Source organism: Dermacentor variabilis, chromosome 3 (assembly GCF_050947875.1).
Source record: "Dermacentor variabilis isolate Ectoservices chromosome 3, ASM5094787v1, whole genome shotgun sequence".
Taxonomy (NCBI): domain Eukaryota; kingdom Metazoa; phylum Arthropoda; class Arachnida; order Ixodida; family Ixodidae; genus Dermacentor; species Dermacentor variabilis.
Window position 1 is genome coordinate 239,171,964 of NC_134570.1, and position 13,414 is coordinate 239,185,377.

Genomic DNA, 13,414 nt, shown 5'->3' on the forward strand with positions numbered 1-13,414 from the left:
GGTGTTATGTAAATATTGCTCTTAAGACGGGAAATACAAATTAGCATTGTGAGAAATTAAAAATAGTTTTTACAGTCCGTTAAAAGTACAATAGCCGTTTGAAGAATGTACCTTTCTCGAGGATTCATTTCCTCGTTTTAATTCGCTCCTCTTTTATATCGCGCACTCTGGTCTAGGTTCTGTGATGTAGAAAACAGAGAGGAAGACAGGGCTGGAGACTAACACTTCAATATCAAATATAGGGGTTCCTACACCACGACTAGTTAGGTTGTATGTAATTGTGGCGCCAAATAATAACTGGTATATTGTCACATAGCTTTCTCTTGCTTTAACATATTTTTGCGTGTGTTGTAAAACAGTGTCACGACTTCTTTTTTCTTTCCACGGTTTCCGTTCCTCACAGCCCGTAACCCTGTTCCTCACACGAGCAGGGTTACGGCTCTGTGTATCGAAAGCGCAAACGCCCGCTTCTCCAGACAGCGACGCTGTCGCCGGTCTTTCTTGCTGTCCACCCTGGTGCGCAAAGCCTGTTTCTTTGAAACTGTTCGTCCAAGATGTGGTGGCTGCGTTGTGCATTCACACTTTCTACACGCCCACAATGTTTTACGGCCGTTAATCTCCTTCTTCACGAGGCTAATGTCCGTCTTTGCACACTTTATGTGAATTTCCTACTCTCTCCTGTGACGCAGCTCTTGGGCGGACAGCTGTCGTCGGGTTCGACGTCGCTAAAATAAGTCTGTTTTTCGGCGTTTATTTTTCAACCCCGGCGATCTCATTTGTTCCGGGCAGCAAGAATGGTGCTTGACCTTCTCTTTGCGCTTTGGCTAGGTGCTCAGCCCCTACTCGGGAGCTCACCGTGGAGTGCTCTCCTGTCTCCGTGGTCCCCAGAGGTCGCAGGGAAAGCCGCAGTAGCGACTGGTCTCTGCGATAGTGGTGAACATCTTCATGTGTGCGTGCAACTGGTGCACTTTGCCTCCCGCTCTCTTTCCCTCACCTTTCCTCTGCGTAGGGTAGCAAGCCGGACGTGCCTCGGGTAAACCTTTTTCTCATTCCATTTTCATAAAGTAAGAACTGCCGATAGACATAACCAGGAAAATGTTCAGCATTCTTCTTTGTGTTCCCGCCATCTTCCCGGAGGGGATGAAATAAGGGCAGACGCTGTTCTTTTTGTGCTAAAATATCAAAATTCCCGACAGCTTCAGCCAGGCGTCGCCACCTGCGTTGTGCATCGCCCAGGACGCATCCCGGCGCGTGCAGCCTCGAAGCAGCGATCAGACATGCTCAGCGCACGCAGGTCTCTGTGCACTGCAGGCGAAGGTTGTAGGGATGCGGACTACAAGTGAACCACGCGGACCGCATAATCTCTGCACTGCGTTTCGATCCACGTTTCAACCCAGACAGGTTGATGCAACGGAGCGTTGCGGTCACTTATTTAGGGAATCGATACCAATTAGGAAACGCAGTGTTAACGTCATCCAACTCCGCTGGAGTTGTGTTGAAAAACTTTTCATATGAGCCACCTAAAGGACAAAGCAAGGATAAACATAGGACACACGTGGTAAGAGAGCGGCGTGATAACGCACTGACTCCACCACGCCATTTAACCGCGTTGCCAAGGCCAACCATTGATTAGAGTGTATCCGCGATCAGTGCAGTTTTCACTATACACTCGCCAATATCCGACCAGTCTCCGAGATTAGCCCACTTTACTCGGTGACGAAGCGATCGGGCAGACGCACCAAACGCAGTGCATGAAGGCAAAGAGCGAGAGAAACTAAGAGAGAAAGGTAGGCTCTTTAACCAAGGACGTGCCCAGTTGGCTACCCTACACTTGGGGAGAGAAAATGGGAAGAGCAGATAAGGAGAGAAAAGAAAAATAATAGTCCGTCATTCACAGTCAGTCGCGGAGGAATCTTCACTTTCACAAGCGTTCATAGAACCCAGTGTCCTGCAAGAAAGGCAGAAGGGCTTTTGTGGCCTTTTCCATGCAAGAACGCAAGGGATAACGCTCTTGAAAGAGTGTACGTGTTCTAGTCAGGATACCTAGTTGGCTTAGAGTTTGTTGTCCTCATGTAAAGCTTACTAGAGAACAAAGGCAGTGATCGCCACATTTGCAAGGTTAGTACAGATATATGTGGGCGGCATCCCACCTCTCAGCTTTCGCGGTGAGAGGCCGACCAACCGCCCATGGAATAAAGCATTGAATAGTCGCAAGAAGCAAACGCTTAACAGAGAAAAGTATCTTACTCCTTAGAACGAGAGAGAGCTGAGCTAGTTGGTAAGGATTCATTATGCAAAAAAGAGGTAAGGCGGGCAGACAGGACACAAGAGTAGAGAAGGCATTCACATAACACACACTGTTTGCACAATGGCGAAGGCGAACACACGCGGCGCTCGTGTTGTCTACTTCTCTACTCTTGTACGCCTTACCTGCACGCCTTACCTCTCTTTTGCATAACGTGTCTTGCTCCATTCTGCGTCTATGTGACGTGCTTTTGGCACACATTCGCCTAATACGCGCGTGCACCAAATGTTGAACAAACCAAACCACCGCTTGTCCATGACTGTTCACGCTAAACCACCTTCGCGTCAGTGCTACAGGGTTTGAGGTGCATCACGTTCGTCGTCTGCGATGTTTAATCATAAGTACGCTTTCACGGCGACTCCAAATAATCAAAATATTATCTGCAGGAACAGAATGATGGCGCCTTCTATCACTGTCACAGAGAAAGACCTGGTGCGTGTGCAGTGTGTCCGCCTAATGATATCAGGCGACATCTCCTCTTCATGCCCGCCAGTTCTGCGATGGTTCTTTGGCGCCGCCGGAGGCGAGTAATGTATCCAAAATGAGTTAATTGCATCCACCCCAAAGTGCCACACGTTTCCCGAATGCGCCAGTGGTTTAGCCCGAAATGGCCGCTCCTGTTCATGCAAAACCCCGCGCAACATTTCGGAAGTAAAATTTCGGAAGTCACCGCCTGCGTTGAAGAAGCATTATAGACGCGGCTATTATTGTGTTAACATTGCTCTTGGTGGTGCTCGTTGCGGGCTATCTTCTTCGTGAGTACTTGCAAAGCGAAGAACAGGAGTCAAGAATTGATGCCGCCGAAAAAAATATTACTTTCTTCTGTACCTGCTGGCGTACACATGTATTGATTTTTCAGTGAGGATCAAATGTCGGTTGTTAATGTCCTGCACGAGGAAAGGCATCTGAAGTGACCCTCCTAAAATTTAATTAAGCCACAATTGTTAAAGCATTTCTTTTTTTTTTTTTTAAATCACCGCTTCACATGTATTCCTTGCCTTGACGACGACGGTGTCAGCAGACAAGTTTCCTTTTCTAATTTTGATTTTGTATCCTGTTTTTATGCGGTTTACGTTTCGCCTATCTGCCTCCTGGCGCTGTGGGGGGTGAGGGTCTCGAAGGACGAGGGGATCCTATTTTCTAGTTCGAGCACTTTCGAGACGGCGTCAGTCCTATGTTACTGTTCTGTTTGTTTTGTATCGTGCGCTCTTTTTTTTTTATTTTGTCGTCAGTCTACTGGTACTGCCGCGCCGTGTCGCAAGAGTTTCCTCTCTCGTTCGCTTTTTTTCATTTCTTATTCGTCGTTCCTTCTGCAATTCCTCTTTGTGCGGTATTTTTCGTGCTTTTCCGCATTTCGTCGTGGCCGGCTTACTGCTCCTTCTTTTGGCCGCTTGTAAAACCACCGCAAATTGGTCTACGGGGACACGCCTGACTTCGAAGCGGAGTTTTGGTACTGGTGTGATTCGAGGACTCTCGCAGCCGCCTTGTTTCTCATTGCGTCCCACGGGGATGCGACGGCCGCGTATTGTTCACTGCGTGTTTCATTACGCGCAGCTGTTGCTGTATCTCCTTTTTCCAGCTATGGCGCTTTTCCGAACGTTGTTCTGACATTTTCTTCTCCGTCGTTATGTCAGCTCTTTCACGCCACACCCTTTGAGACGTGCCAGTTTTCGGGCCACACGCCCACAAAGCGGCACCGAAACCCAAATTGTTAGAAAGGGACGAGAGACGGCGCACCACGAGTATACATCCAGGAAGAGCGAACAAATTTTGTTGTGGCTTAAGTGCTCTGCTCATATAGGGGTGTTTATTTCGGTCTAAACAAAATATCTAGAAATCGTTTCCGGCAGGTACAGGTATTGTCCGAAGCTGAGGACGTGACTTGCGAGGGCAGCTCAAATATATAAATTGGTAATTCAGCAACATTCACTAATTAACTTTCTGGCTTAAATAAATAAAGTGGCAAGACCGTGTTCCAGCGTCCATAAACTCGCGCTGTAGTACAACGAAAGCCTGTCACAATCCTGACGAATCTTGCAGGTGCATGACATGCGTTACCTTTCTGCCTACCTCTTATAAGTTTTTCTTTTTTCGCAACACCGATTGCCCAAGCATCTACAGGCACCCTAGAACTTTTAGCGAAGTAATGTCGGACGTTTTTACACGAAATAATAACTAGGCGTTCCGAATAAACTAGCTAAAATGCGCCTCAGATTAATTTTGCACAATGCGTTTTAGTCGCCGTAGGGCTTGCAGATAAGCATTTCGCTGCAGGGAACATTATAACCTTAAATATTACGGGAATCGGCTCTCGGTTTCCTTTCTGCTCTTCCTCTTTATTAGCTATTTATTATTTGTGTATTCATTTATTAAACAACCAATTACTGCTACTGCTATATGTCTTGACATTTCCTTGCCTCCGTTCTTTCCGGGGATGTCGGTCCTGTTTTGTCAAAAGCTCACGTCGGCTCCGCGAAGGTATTGTACACATTTGTTTACGTCTTTCCTCGAGCGAGCGATACAACCTTTCTATATGCGCGGGGCGTAGGCAATAAAAACAAGTTACACTCGCTTTTTGAACTAAGGAAATTAAATTTCACCAAATATCTGCGTGCTGGCTGGGATTTGCTGTTTAGTACAATTCGTCGTTACGAAAGTGGCAACGAAAGAGCGCGAGGCGTGCACACGGTCGGATGATCACTACTCGCACTGTAACGCTGATCCTATTTCTCCAGATTAGCAATATTCAAATTCCACGCGATATTTGCGAGGACAAAAAAGCACATTGTGCGGAAGCACATTTGTCGTGTTTCATGGATTTTTCCTCGCTGCCGACAACAGAAATTTCTTGTCCGGAGGGAAGCGAGGAGGGCTCTTTAGAATCGTTGTAAACCATGCGGAAACCAATTTTCTCTACTCGTATTTGGTCGCTGAACCAGGCGTCCGAGCCCTCCGCAGTAACGCGCGACGCACCCGCTCCTGCCCTTCACCGCAGTTCGGGTTTCTCTTCTGGTTTTTTTTTTCTCCGTGGAGCACGCGCTCCGCAGGCACACGCCAGCGAGCGTGTGCAAATGCAAAGTGTCCGTAGGCGGTGGAAGAACGCGCGACGGAAAGGCACGAGCTGGGCGAACGGAAGCACCGCCGGGGAGGCACCGTAAAGAAAGCACGAGGCGCGAATCTTGCGGGTGCAACGGCACGAGAACTTGGGCCGCTTTCTTTCCCTGTTGCTTTTCCTTTCGTCTGCTCCCGAGCCGATCCGACACGAGAGCGAACGGAAGCGAAGCAGAAGGATGGTGGTAGGGTGGCGAATCGAAGCGAACGGCGAAGTACTGTGCTAGAAAAGAACCATGAATGGACGACGCGCGGCGAGCTCCAGCGGAGAACGGCCGAGAAGCGAGGCTCGCACCGGCAGCCCGTGCACACCGAGCGATGTTCAAAGACGCCCGGGGCGCGCGGCGGCTACCGTGCTGCACGCGCCATGTATACTTACGCAGGGTGCATGCACACACACCGGCCCAACATGCCCCGGGGGAAGCTCGCTCGGCGCCGGTTTCACCGGAGCCCTCCTGCCGTCCGGGAGAGGCTTGACACGTCGCCGAGACGTCCATAAATCCTAGGCGCGCCTCGGCAGCGTGCTCATTAATCAATGACATGGGTAGGGAGGAGCATTTCTCGTGCCTACGCGAGGTGCCATCCCCCCTCGCGAAGTCTCCTCCACACCTACCCTTTCCTTTGCATAGCCATTCCGCGGCCGGCGGCCCCGAAATATTTCCGGTGCGTCTTCAACTCCCGTGAATCCAGCTCCTCTCGCGTTTCACGCAATCTGTTCTTGCGTCCTCTTTGGACAAAAATGCCCTCGTAGTCTCTGCGCGAGATGTCAGATGAGTGACGATGCAAGGGACTCTTTGTCATTGCTCGTTCGTTGCATCGTTCGCGAAACACGTTCGGGTGAGGCTTATAGCCAGGAGTTGTTTCTCTTAGAAATCTCATCAGACTACCGGAAGATCGGTACAATCGTCCGTAGCGATACAGCTTCTTTATGTCTAACCAGGCCTTGAATATTAGCACTTACGTTGAACGCCATGCCTCATACAACTTTACTGAAAGTGTATACTATGTGTGCGCTCGTGATTTCCGTACATATGTTCTGCAGTATTAATGTACTGCATTGTCTATACACACACCTTCCCGTGCCATCACCGCGTTAACATATAAACTCTTTCCTCTCAATCTGGGATTATTTATACATATTTAAGCGTTTAGGTGTATTAAAAATCCCATATATCAGGGTGGGTATTACATTGCTAAAGCGTGCAATGTTGGTCAAGTTTATTCACGAGTTGCGATGGTAAGCTGTGGAGAAAATGAGGCAAGAAGAACGCTGCTACAAAGGGTTGTGTGTGTTAATCTTGTTTCTCTGTCTCTGGTGCTTCTTACTGTCGCGTTTATCTTAGCTCTCTTCTGTGTGACCCCCGCAGGGGCGTCTGTGTCAGCAGGCATTTGGTGTGTTGCGACGCCACATTCCCGAGCACGCGCAGGTTGGACCCTCCGGCGTCTAGCTGTACGTGGCCTAGCCCTGTCCGGGGAAAAGCGGATCCTGGCGGTCGAGCTGTTGTAGGGCACATGGGCTTTAAGGCCCCTCGGCAAAGCAACACACCCCTCTGGCCTCGGCATCACGTAGACAGGACACGCGGACTGACCCACCCGGGGGAAATGGGTAGTGCCTGTTCCTGCACTCCTATCCTATCTTCATCTCCCACTTACAATCTGTCCTGTCTTCACTTTATTTCTTCCTACTTCCGTTTTTCCTGGCAGCAAAGGTTAACATTGTGTAACATATCCAGCCGTGGTTATTCATATTTGGTTTAGCAGTGGCATAGAGCTGGCGCTTGCGCGACCTGTCCTTCCCAGTTTTCGCATCGTTCCCTTGTTTGGCTCCGTGGTGGGTGGTTGGTGCTGTCGCTGAAAATTTCATCTATATCTATGCAGTGTAGTTTTCCCCTCGCCCTTATCCCCCACTGAGGCCCCTGTGTCAGCAGGATTTTGGCGTGTTCTGACACCACGAACCCAAGCAGACTAGGGCTGGACCTTCCCGCGTCTAACCATGCGAGGCTTTGCTGTTTACCGGGGAAAGGAGATTCTGGGTGTTGAGCCGATGCTGAGTGTTTGCACCTTAAGGCCCCTCGGAGGAGGCTACACACCTCTTTAGCCTCGGCTTCATGTAGACTTACCCACCTGACTTACCCCCGGACTTACCCATCGCAGGGAAATCGGCAGTTGCCGTTTCCTGTCTCTCCCTCAAACACTTGTCTCTCTCACGTTCAATCTTTCCTGTCTTCACTTGTTACATCCGATCTTCCCGGCAACAAGGATTAACCTTGTGTGGAACAAACAACCTTGCTAGAATAGCAGCTTGAGCTTGTTGGTTTTCCATCCTGCTGTTAACAGCAGGATGGAAAACAGCGCTTGTGGTGTCTTCTTGTCTCGTCTCTTGTCTACATTTTGCGCTGTTAACAGCAGAAACAACCTTGGCTGTACTTACTTAACTAAAGCGGAAACGTATAGTTGGTATTCGCAGGACATGTTATTTATAAGTACTGCAAGCGTCCCCTTGTTGGGCTTCATGGAAGGTGGCTGGCGTTTTTGCCGAAATCTCTAGATACACATATGGATATTTCTTTCCCCAACTTCCCTGACGGCCCTCAGAAACGAGGGCGCACCTAGGTTGTCTTTAAACTTTTAGCAACCGAGCCCAACATCTTCCGCGTTTTCCTGTCATCCATTCCGATAAACCAGAAAAGACGGTGGGGCTGATCTCACCTTTCCTTGTTCCAAGATGTCTTGCTAAAGCTCGTGGAGCAAGCTACAAAGCGTTGAAGATCGCTCATCGCGATCTCGTTTTGGAACTCCGCCATTCGAAACATGACAAGCTGCCTAACTTAGTGTCAGTCGAGTACATCCCAATGACAGTATTGCTGCAGCGCACGATGAGCACCACCCGCAGTGTTCTTTCCGATGGCGGCCTGATGCAGCTGATAGAAGCTGAACTATGATAAGGCTGGAGCAAGTAAATTGTGATCAATGTTAAACGAATTATGCTAAGACGTGATAGCAAGGAGATCAAAACCAAGCATCCTATACTTACATTTGGTTCAAGTGTGCTTCCCGAGAGTATTGAGGCAGGGTACGTAAAGATTCCGGTCAGACCATATGTCATAAACGCTCCAGGATGCTTTAAATGCCAGCGATATGACCACAGTTCACAGAACTGCCGAGGGCGCCAGATTTGTGCAGAATGCAGTGCTCATGAGCACTACTCTGAATTTTTTCAAATTTTTTTCCAATGTGTGAACGGTGATAGGGAGCATGCCGAAAACTCGCGGTCCTGCTCATCATGGAAAAAGAGAGAAAGAAATCGTTACACTCAAGGCCAAAGAGAACATATCATTCATGAAGGCACGCTGGTGGGTATTATACATGCCAAAGATCGGCTTTGCCAAATAGGCGCGTTAGATGGCGGTACCAAAACAGCCTCCGATGGTTTAACGGCCCACCCACAGTGAGCCGTCGGTCAGGCCATCCGCCTCATTGGCGGCTGATGCCAGCCCTGCTTTGCCGTCCCGGAAAAAGGGGCCCGCAGAGCTGGTGTCGTCAAGCGTCTCGACCCTCGAGACGAGGCATTAGCGTGAAACTCTCGAAAGAGCCGACAGACCCCGACACCCAGCGTGACGGCTCAGCCAGCGCCTAAGGAGCGGCGCGATTCTGTAGACCGCCCCAAAAAAGACAAACCTCACGTCATGGCACGCGGAAAGGGCCCCGCGAGCTAATTTTCAGTTCTTCAAAACACCAATACAAACAGTGGTCTTATTATGCAAACACGAATACTAAAATGAATTCTCAGAGGACTTCTCCTTAACCTGGACGATATCAGAGATCTCCTACGTAGATACAATGGCTGAATTGTGCCTTCAAGAGACTCACTTGGTCCACACATACAAGCTTTCCTCGGCGACATGGCAAATCTCAAAAAGGTCGTGACGATGCTAATACCTCGCACGGTCGTGTATCAATCATAGTTGATAAGTGTGCAGCATGTCACCCTTTTGAACTACGGGTGCCTCTTGAGCCAGTGGCAGCACAAGCAATTTTGTACTACAAGTTAGTTACCATCTGCTAGGTATACCAGCGGCCTTGTCAAGAATTTAAGAAAAGACTATTTCTATAGCCTGGTCCTATTTCTATAGCCTATAGCCCTTCATACATATCTCATCGCACCGGTCATCCGCTTCAAGTTGCACGCGCACGTGCCCGGACCACCACTTTTCAAGCATCATTTTTTATTCGAGCATCAAGGGACTGGAACGGCCTTCCACACGCCATCGCAGCCATTACAAGCCCATCTGCCTTTACGGAAGCTGTTGTCACCCATATCTCAAAAATGAACACCTGTTTCTAATGTTTATTTTATTAACCACCCCTTACGTAATACCCCTCTAATGGGGTTTTTAAGGTAATAAAGTGAAGTGAAGTGAAGTGAAGTAGATCAGCTTCATCAAACCTACATAATCGTAGGCGATTTTAATGCCCACAGCATTCTCTGAGGAGATTCCCAGTGTGCCAAAAGAGGGCGACTCGTCGAAAATTTCCTTTTAAGCTCTGATGCATGCCTCGTTAATAAAACGAACCTATATATTTTAATTTCACGCGCAATTTGTACTTATCCATTGATCTTGCAATTAGCTCTGCCTCGCTAATTCCTGAATTGGAATCGAAAGTAATAAAAATTATTCTAGAATGGACCATTTCCCCATGGTGCTTAATCGAGTGGAGCAAGGTGCGTATGCACCACATACTCTTCGGTGGAAGATAACATCGACTGACTGGAAGTTTTTTAATGAATCAACATACTTATCGCGAGATTTTATGAATGATTTTAGTATAGATGCGACAGTAGCCTATTTTACCGCTTTTAACATTGACGCAACAGAAAAGTGCATTCCGCGAAGAAGTGGACGTTGCTTTAGAAGACGAGTTCCCTGGTGGAATGATGAGGGCGGAGGTGCGCGAGATAAAGAAATAAAGTGTGTTGAATACTGCGTTGGTGCTCAACTGAAGATAATCTGATTGAATTCAAACACGTGAAGTGAGGCAAGGGAATCTGAGGCAAGGAAACACTTTTCTCTGGTACAGCGTTAGCATATCCATCTCCACCCGGTTCTTGGTGCTGAACCCTTTTAAGAAACCAGTCGAGTTGTAGGATTCTTGAGTGATGTTGTATTGTATGCTATACGCGAAGAAATTCGCAGCACATCCTCTCGTCACAGCATACTTCTGTGACAGTGTTTTGTACAGCACATGCCTCCAAACCGTCGTGTTTGAAGGGTTGTGTTAAATCAGTAGTGCTTTTCTAAGATACTTTAGTACATCATATCCTTCCAAATTATCCCTTTTGTTCTCATGCACTTTTTTAGTAATTGCCGACATCTTATTACAAATGCACTTTACGCAATTTACAACGACGGTTTTTAAAGCCTCTTTATAGCCACATCACATCTAACTTTCGAAGTTTATCACTATATTTCGAACTCATTTAACACTAGCCCAGCGCCCTTTGGCCATACTTGGCCCTTGCACCACAAACCACCGCATATCATCCCTGTGAGACCTATTTCAGTGCTTTTGGGCTTTTCGAAGCACCTGCGTATATAGAGTATATGAAATCGATGTTTCGGTGGACTTTAGCCCTGTACTTACACAGTGTTGAGTTGATGGTATGGCTCATCCTGGTGGTATTGTGTCGCAATCGTGCATTGATAAAGTTTGTTTTGACATGTCTTGAAGCACATCTTGTTTAAGGATTGCTCAGAGTGCATACGGGAAGTTCGTGCGCATTTCTCTTTGGAGGTTGCCTTTCAACAACACCCTAAAGCAAAGAGTTATTCGTACCTTTTCTTTCTTGGTTTTTATTCTTTGTGTGGACTCTTACGTCTCGGTTGTGTTTGTGCCGACGCAGGGTACGGCAACATAGCGCCTCGCACCAACTGGGGAAAAATTGTGACCATCCTGTACGCCATCGTGGGCATCCCTCTGATGCTGCTCTACCTGACCAACATCGGCGACATTCTAGCCAAGGCGTTCCGATACGTGTACGGCAAGCTGTGCACGTGCAGGCCGAGCGGCACGCAGCGCAGGCGCCGTGTGCCCCTGCAAGCGAACCACCTGCAGCGCAACTCCGTGGCCGAGAACTACCGAGTGCACCACATTGTCTCGCACAATGCGCTCGACGGACAGGAAAAGCTGCGTGCCTGCGATGACCAGGTACCCAATCCTCAGAGAATCTTCTTCCCTGTGCAAGCACTGTTTCCCAGAACCGTCGAGGACGCTGTACCGCGATCGGTCTGAGGTGATCCCTACGTTTATTTATTCTCGTTGAATCAGTACACACCAGAAATATTAATATGTAGGTGCAGTGGGTTTATAAAACGAGTTCTGTTTTCTCTCGATTCTTCTTTCCAGCTTTGGTACTTGTTTCAAAACTACAGCGTTTGTCTGCAACTTTCATGATCACTCAACTTTTCTTTATTTTATTTCTTTGTGCGTCCTCGCAACAGGCTTACTGCACCTACACGAATTGGGGTTCTTTGCTGTTGCTTCAGAAATCCACAGGATGGGATAATGCTTTATAGTACAGAAGCATAACTGCGAGTCGGCCTAGTTGGAACAGATTCGTTTCCAGAAAAACTTCTTGTGCGCAAAATAAACCGACTAGGAAAAGGAGCAGCACAAGGACGAGTGCTCTCTAACAACTGCTTTTATTTTCGAAGAACAACCTTCTTAAATACCCACAGATCTGCGCGATCCAGTAAGCAGAACACGCAAATAGCGCATCTTTATTTATTTATTATTATTTATTTCAAGATAATATCAACCCTTTGACAGGGTTATTAAAGTAGTGGGTTACAGAAATAAGCAGTAATAATAGTAATTATCAGGGGCAGATATGCTAAACAAGTACAAATAAGAGGGAAAACATATACGTACAACAATAACTATGAATACGAGTATTGACAAGCATACCAATAGAAAAAACAAATAATCATATGGATAATACAAATAAATTACATCAAGCTGATGAGTACGTATTAAATGAGTTATGTAACATCTCAAGGAAATCATCAATTCTTTGCTGTTTGACTGCAAGTCGCTCAAGAGTATTCCATTCCCGAATGCATGAATGAATATGAATGAATGAATATATCTTTATTTCCAACAGATTGGGGGAGACAGGGAAGAAAAGCTGCAAGTGCAGCTTGAAAAAACACCCTGCCCCCTATGACCACTAGACATGGGCAGCGCGGAGCTGCCGCGTGTTTTTAACAATACAAAAATACACAGTTTTGCAAGAACGCATGAGAAGCGCTAAGTTAAAAGTGAGTAGTTGCGGGTAATGAAGTTGCAAAACGTTTCACATATGACAGATGAAAAAAAAAACATATACACATATATATGTAATTAAATGTGAACAAAAAGCTGTAAACTCATCTAATCTGCACTTCTGAAATAGCTGGCCATATAAACATTAATATTAGTCACACTGAATTACTTGAGAAAATTCTGATGGGGTAAGGGCGCATATATCAATGCCAGATTTGTTGTAAGCATTTAAAAGCCTTGGTACGTTGTTTTTTAGCATTTGTGAGCTGTAATTAGTCCTAATATGGTGCACAGTCCAGGGTTCTGTGTTTCTTGTGAAAAGTGAGATAAGAATAATAAGATGTGTTGTTGTTGCACGAATATTCTTAGAGTGTTAGATCATGTGTATGATGCACGTGCCTTGTTTGTTTAGTTTCGATATATCTTGTGTGGTCTATCTTAAAATAGTTGTGCCGTAGTATAAATAAGAACTTCAGGCGGTTAATTTTAGCTCGACTTTGGAGTGAGAGCAAACCAGCACGGCGTAGTAATTCTTTCGGGGAATCAAGGTGTCGATAGCGGTTGAAAATAAATGTAATCGTTTTGCGCTGCACGTTTTCAAGCATGCTGATACCGCTACTTCTGAAGGGGAACCAGATCGTATTGGCGTATTCTAGAATCGGTCGGACAAGTGTG

General features: G+C 47.0%; 1 protein-coding gene across 1 annotated transcript in view; it reads left to right on the forward strand.

The window, feature by feature from the left end:
- Positions 1-13,414, forward strand: part of LOC142576740 (TWiK family of potassium channels protein 7-like) — a 377,792-nt gene that overhangs the window by 318,551 nt on the left and 45,827 nt on the right. Inside the window, exon 2 of the mRNA XM_075687020.1 lies at positions 11,319-11,623. Within this exon, the coding sequence (XP_075543135.1) occupies positions 11,319-11,623 (305 nt within the window). The remainder of the gene's footprint in view (positions 1-11,318; positions 11,624-13,414) is intronic.